The following is a 6,214-nucleotide window of genomic DNA, read 5'->3' as shown; positions in this document are numbered from 1 at the left end:
ATGTGCAAAGACCAAACACAGCCCTTAGTATGAAAAGAGGATATGTCATGTCAAAGGAAAATCACTGATTATGTAGGAAAGCCAGTTTCTCCATAATTTCACTTGACAGCCTTTGAATGGCCCTGATTGCTTCTTGTGTCGCCTGTAAAGTGGAGCTAGACTTCATAAACACTCAAAGCACAACAGTCACCAACAAAATTATTTTAATGGCGCTGAATAATTCATTGATTTGGGATTATGCATGACGTGTTTTGATTGGATGGTACAAATGATCATGTAAAAAGTTCATCGCATTACAGAGATGTGTCGTTGAAAATGAGGAAATGGTTGGAATAATCTCCCGGGTGTAATAAAACAAGCCATTATGGTATTTCTTGGCTCAGACGTGACCTTGGCTTGACAGTATACTTGGCAGCTTTCAGAGACATTAAAAACAGCCAATTCTAAGCTGAAGTTAGCAGTATTTAGTGCTCCATTTTGATAGATTTACATTACTTTTATTGCTTGTTGGCACATCACACCACTTATACGAGAGATGTGTCTGCAGCCAGATTGCGCCCGTAGCTTGGCTCTGATATAAAAAAGCAAATCTAGTGACATAAAATGTCAGTTTGATGTGTCTACCTCTTTAGTAAGATGATAAATGTTGGTATTGTTGGACATTGAGCTGTGAAAAGGGTTTTGTTTGGTTAATTGTAACTGTGTATCATTGGCAGCGTCATCAACCAATGGAATCATGGCAACTCTTGAGGAAACCAACAGTTTTGTCCTCTTGTTGGTCGCCATCACCACGGTGACCCTCCTCCATCCACCTCTGCATCTTCCCCTCCTCCTCCACCTCCACCTCCACCCCACCCTCTGCTCTTTTTCTCCTTTTTTTTCTTCTTCTTCTCATCTTCCACCTTATACTTCAACCTCCTCATAGGGTCGCTCAAGCTGCGCATGGACTTCCCCTCAAAATCCTCGCTGATCATAAAGCTCCTGTTGATGATTTCTGTTGCCTCCTGCCAGTTGCGGTAGCAGTCCGGACCGAGGCGCAATATCTCCTCCACCGCGTTAGGGCTCAGGATGGAGCAGTCCGGGCGCAGCACCACAACTGTGGGCAGCTCCTCCACGTTAAACATGGCCTCGAGCTCCCTGTGGACACACACACACACACACACACACACTTTGGCATACAGCTAATGGATTTATACAGCGAGGTATATTTACATTACAATCACCCACCAGCAGGTTGTGCACACAACCAACTGGCCAAAGCAACCCACCTCCTGTAGGGGTCCTCATAGGCCAGGAACAGGCACTTCTTGGGCAGCTCTTTGAGGAAGCTTTCTTGCTTTTCCTCTGACTGGTCCAAACTGACAGATGAAGGAAAAAGGAAGATCATGTTGCTGGGAGATGTAGGCGGATAGACTCCAAGTCTGGAAACCTTTCCAAATGTTTGTTAGAATATGTATCCCTGTCTTATGAGTACATTTGGTTCTCACATTTATTGGAATACACGGCAAGGCAATTTCTGAGAAATAGTAAGAAAAAGCATATTTCCTTATCTTTTCCAAGATATAGAATATGAATTGTATGTGTGCAAGATTACACATGTAAAAACTTGTGCACAGTATTCTTTAAATTTAGATTAGGGAAAGAGGTATGGTTGAGCATCTAAGTGGTTACAATTTGGGTAATGGGGTTTGTAAATAAATGTGGTCCTTTGCAAAACCAATGCAACACCATAATGTGTGTCTTTGTGCGTGTTGTACCTAATGTACAGGAGAACCAGCTGAGCAGCGCGGTCCACATAAAATTCATCCGTCAGTTGTTTGAAGAAGTCCTTGAGCGTGGGAGCAAACCGCTGGCAGCTCTCACATGCAGCAGATGCAAAGAAGAGCATCAGGATGCGGTTCTGCAGGTGCATTACGATCTCTCGTTCTGTGTCCAGCTCGTCCTGGTCCTTGTTGTTCTTCACCAGGACTTGGTCGACGAACAGGTCCACCATGATGGAGTGACACAGGATGGAGGACGGAGGCTTAGGAGGCAAAGGGAGTGATGAACAAACTATTTATGTACATCGGTTTAACAGGGAAATCGTTAGAAAGGCACCAGCAACAACGTATATAGTGGAAGGAAAAGAACAAAAACAGATGAGGGTTTTTACATGCATGCATATCTGTGAGAAACAACCAACCAAACACACATGAGGATTGTTTTGGCATTTGTTAAGGTTTATCTTGCATACTGTATGATATGATGACTGCCCTATAAATTAGCTGGTATGTTTCCACTCAGTCAGACTTCCCATTAATCACATGAGCCCGTCTTGCTTGCCTTTTAAATCGTATAATCCTCACAGTTGCTTACCTCTCACAAATATTATCTCCCCTTGAGGCCGCAAATCCAAAAAGAAAACAGCTTTCGAAATATATATTTGTCCTTTTCTTTTTAAACTCAGTCGTACTTGAATCAGTTTCTCAGCCTGTCATTTTATATCATGTTCCCTCATCGACTGTGTCTCCTTCACCTTGACGTCTGTGGCTGCTCACTCCCTCTTCCTCCTTTGTGTCCCTGCACTCTACCTCCCCTCATCTGTCTGGGAGGGAGGGATTGAAAGACAAGGTGACAGAGGGACAAAAGACATGAAGTGCTCACAGTGTGTGTGTGAAAGTATGCGACTGAGCCGGAAAGCATAGAAATTACAGCATGAGCGGCTTCCTTGAAAAAATTGAAAAAGACCTTAATGAAGTGAGCCACAGTGAGACTTTTATTATTCTGTTACTAATGGAGGAGCAGAACCACAGGGAATATCTGGTTAGTGTGGTTGGTGATAGTTTGATTAACTCCGCAGGGAAGAGCCCAATATGTTCATGAAGCCACACACACAAACATACAAACACACAGTTTGGGTTTGCAGGATATTTACTTTACTTTATTGTTTTTTTTAGATACAATACCACTTATATTTAACAACATTTATATAACAAAATAAAAATTAGTGCAAGAGACACGCCATCAATAATATAATTGATTTTATTTTTAAAGACCAGCAGGCGCCAGCGCCCATATTTATTTTTAAAGCTGCATTGCATTTTTTTTCTTTGCCCGTTACGGGGCACATGAGTTCCACGAAAAGCTGAAAAACACACAGATATAACATATCATCATCGTCACGTGTAAGCGAACTTCTGTTTTTTCCACACATCTAGCAGACACGGAGCAACATTATCATTTATTTATGTTTCTGGCCACCTGATGCATGTTAGTCCAATATTCACTCTGTTTTTAGCTCTGGTTTGGTCTCCACCAAAGCAGAATTTGACTTTCTTCACTATCTTTAGTCGCTAACCTTGTCTGTTTGCCATTTTTTATTATTTACTGATTTTTTGTTGCTGAAAACAGCTGCCTGTTTGTGCAGGAAATTGGGTTGATGTGACTTGACTGTACTTGGCTGAAAATCAGAATCAATGCACTAAAGGGTTGAAAAAAGAGCGTCACGGCTGTGTTTCTCATCAAGAGTAACCCCTTTCTCACTACACTTAGTCATTTCATCCACTGTTACTGTAATACATAAACATTGATTTGTCGAGCTTTATATATAAGCTGGACTTATATCTGCTTATAAAGGCTTATAAATATATGTTTATGATGACTGAAAACTGATCAGTTACTTTTCATTAATTGACTAATTAATATAAGACTGGACTGGACTATAGTTTGGAATGATATATATATATATATATATATATATATATATATATATATATATATATATATACCATAGTTAGCAGTAATGGTAGTAGCATATTTCTTTCATGTAGAGTCATTCAATGTTATTTCATTTCCTTCAAAGTTTTGTGTGATCTGTGCAGAGCGGCACAATTATGTTATGCTTCTACATCAGTGTGTATTTATCTTAGTCCTGCCCCACATGCCATTGCAGGCAGAATATTTTTCAAAGAGACTGCAGTATTAGTAACAAAGGATAAAGTATTTAGGAGGCTGGACTTGAAGACTTCAGACAATCAACACAACACTCTGCCTTCAATATGTATTTATACATGTGTGTTTTTTTCTTTGATTCCCTTCTCTTCTTCATCTTCTCCTCCATATTCCTTTAGCTCCCTCTTTTCTCTTTCTATCCCACGTTGCATCATTCACCTCCTCCACCACCTCCTCCTCCTCACTTCTATCTTTGCCCTTCCCCCATAACTTCCACCATCTCGTCTTCCTCTTGTCTTCCTCCGTCTTGTACTTGAGTCTCCTCACGGGGTCAGTGGCACTTCGCATATTGAGGTTGTCGAACTCCTCGTTGAGCATGAAGCTCCTCTCAATGAGCTCTGCTGATTCCTGCCAGTCTCTGAAACAGTCACACCCTAAACGACAGATGTCCGGCACAGCATTTTTGGAGAGGATGGATCCGTCAGGACGAAGGACCACAACTGTTGGTACGTCCTTCACCTTAAACTTGGCCTGCAGTTCTCTGACAAGCAGAAAAAACACACATATGTATAGCAATTAACAATTCATTTCTTAATTGGACTTTAGAAACATGCACTCAAACATGTTTAACATACAAATACAAACATAATAACTACACAGGCTCTCTTATTCTCTCCACCTACCTCCTGTATGGATCATCAAAGGCCAAAAACAGAACCTTTTTGTGCAGCTCTTTGAGGAATCTGTCCTGCTGCGTCTTTGACTGGTCCAAGCTGGAGAGGGGAGATGGATATGGAAATTTTATGAATGATAAAACAGTGTGAATGTGAGTTCATGCAATCGTGTGTGTGCATCAAGGAGATAAAGAGAAGGAAAGATAGAGACCTGATGTAGACGAGTGCGAGCAGTTTGGGGTATTCAATGAATGCCGGATCTTTCAGTCTCTTAAAAAAGTCATTTAGAACGGGAAGGAAGTCCCGGCAGTTGCCACACTCAGCGGATGCGAAGAACAGCATCAGGATGCGGTTTTCGAGGATCCCGATGATCTCTCGCTCAGTGTTGAGTTCATCCTGGTCCCAATTGTTCTCCACCAGTACTCGGTTCAGGAACAGGTCCACCATGATGACAGAAAGAGTAAAAGCTCTCTGTGGAGAAAGGATGGTGAAATACAGATTTGTATGTTTGTGCTACAATATAAATGTGTGTCTTTATTATGCTTCAGTTCATGGCCTGCATCCATGCCGACTGCATCCAGAGGACAAAACCTACACTGCTGGATATCTTTAAGGGATCATCTGAGACTTTCAGTGCAGCCTCAGGAATTTAACTTTAGTGATTTTCCAGAATGACTTTCAACGTCCCACAAAGTGTGAAGTCATTGCACAAAGCTGTGATCTAGATATGTGTTTGGGAAGACAAGTAGCAAAAGCACCATAGTGGATAGTATAGATTTTTTTTCAAATTTTGAATACACACATTGTGGCATTGCATCATGATCTATAAGCCCATTTGGTTTCAAAACATAAGTATTAAATATTCATGACTGAATGAGACAAACAAATCGGAAAAAGCATCTGTTACTTATGAAGAGTTTTGGCACGCAAGAACTCTGCTTCATCAGGACTGTGTGGGTGTGGTTGGATCAGATTTGATCGATTGTGGCAGCACAAGTAAAGAAAACTCAACAACTGTCATGATTTTGATTCAAATGTTGCTCAACAAAAACGGTTCTGGCAGACTCAAATCTGATTGGCCACTACAAAGACACTTACATACTGTATTGCTTATATTTTTTCTATGTTCATCAAGAACAACTAAAAACAATTTTGAAACAAAACACATCTGTTTCGGTGCAGCAGAGGAAGCTCTTCAGATTCATTCAGAACATAGTCATTTTAAGTATCATCACCATAGCAACTATATTGCAATATATACATGAACATGAAAATACATTTATGAAGGTATCTGTGTCACCTCTTTATACGATACCACATCAGTGCATAGTAGAGAGTCTAGTTATTGAAAAGTGACATATTACACATTTTCTTTAAATGGAGGGAAGACAGCTATTCCATTCTCCATGTTGTCTTAAATGACCTGGATCTGGACGGTTATTATGGTGACACTTGTTCTACGAAGGGACAAAATAGTCAACAGGTTGTCAGATATAAATTGAGATCTGGACACTAGTCCACTTGATAAACAGACTATAACTATTTGAGATGTTTAATTGTCCTTTTTTTTTTTTTTTTTTTTTTTTTTTTTTTTTAATAAAGTACAGGAT

General features: G+C 40.4%; 2 protein-coding genes across 2 annotated transcripts; both read right to left on the bottom strand.

The window, feature by feature from the left end:
• Positions 1-785: 785 nt before the first annotated feature.
• On the bottom strand, positions 786-1,993 carry LOC129095760 (nucleoredoxin-like protein 1). Its single transcript, XM_054604318.1, has 3 exons — positions 1,758-1,993; positions 1,269-1,358; positions 786-1,137 (listed from the first exon to the last, which is right to left on the bottom strand). Exons 1-3 carry the CDS (start codon positions 1,991-1,993, stop codon positions 786-788), a joined length of 678 nt encoding a protein of 225 aa, XP_054460293.1.
• A 2,090-nt stretch (positions 1,994-4,083) lies between these two features.
• On the bottom strand, positions 4,084-5,051 carry LOC129096506 (nucleoredoxin-like protein 1). Its single transcript, XM_054605308.1, has 3 exons — positions 4,816-5,051; positions 4,614-4,703; positions 4,084-4,471 (listed from the first exon to the last, which is right to left on the bottom strand). The coding sequence occupies exons 1-3, from the start codon at positions 5,049-5,051 to the stop codon at positions 4,084-4,086; spliced, it is 714 nt and encodes a 237-aa protein (XP_054461283.1).
• Positions 5,052-6,214: the final 1,163 nt, after the last annotated feature.

Source organism: Anoplopoma fimbria, chromosome 9 (assembly GCF_027596085.1).
Source record: "Anoplopoma fimbria isolate UVic2021 breed Golden Eagle Sablefish chromosome 9, Afim_UVic_2022, whole genome shotgun sequence".
Lineage (NCBI taxonomy): Eukaryota > Metazoa > Chordata > Actinopteri > Perciformes > Anoplopomatidae > Anoplopoma > Anoplopoma fimbria.
The sequence above is the reverse complement of the archived record's forward strand: the minus strand, read 5'-3'. Positions and strand labels throughout refer to the sequence as shown.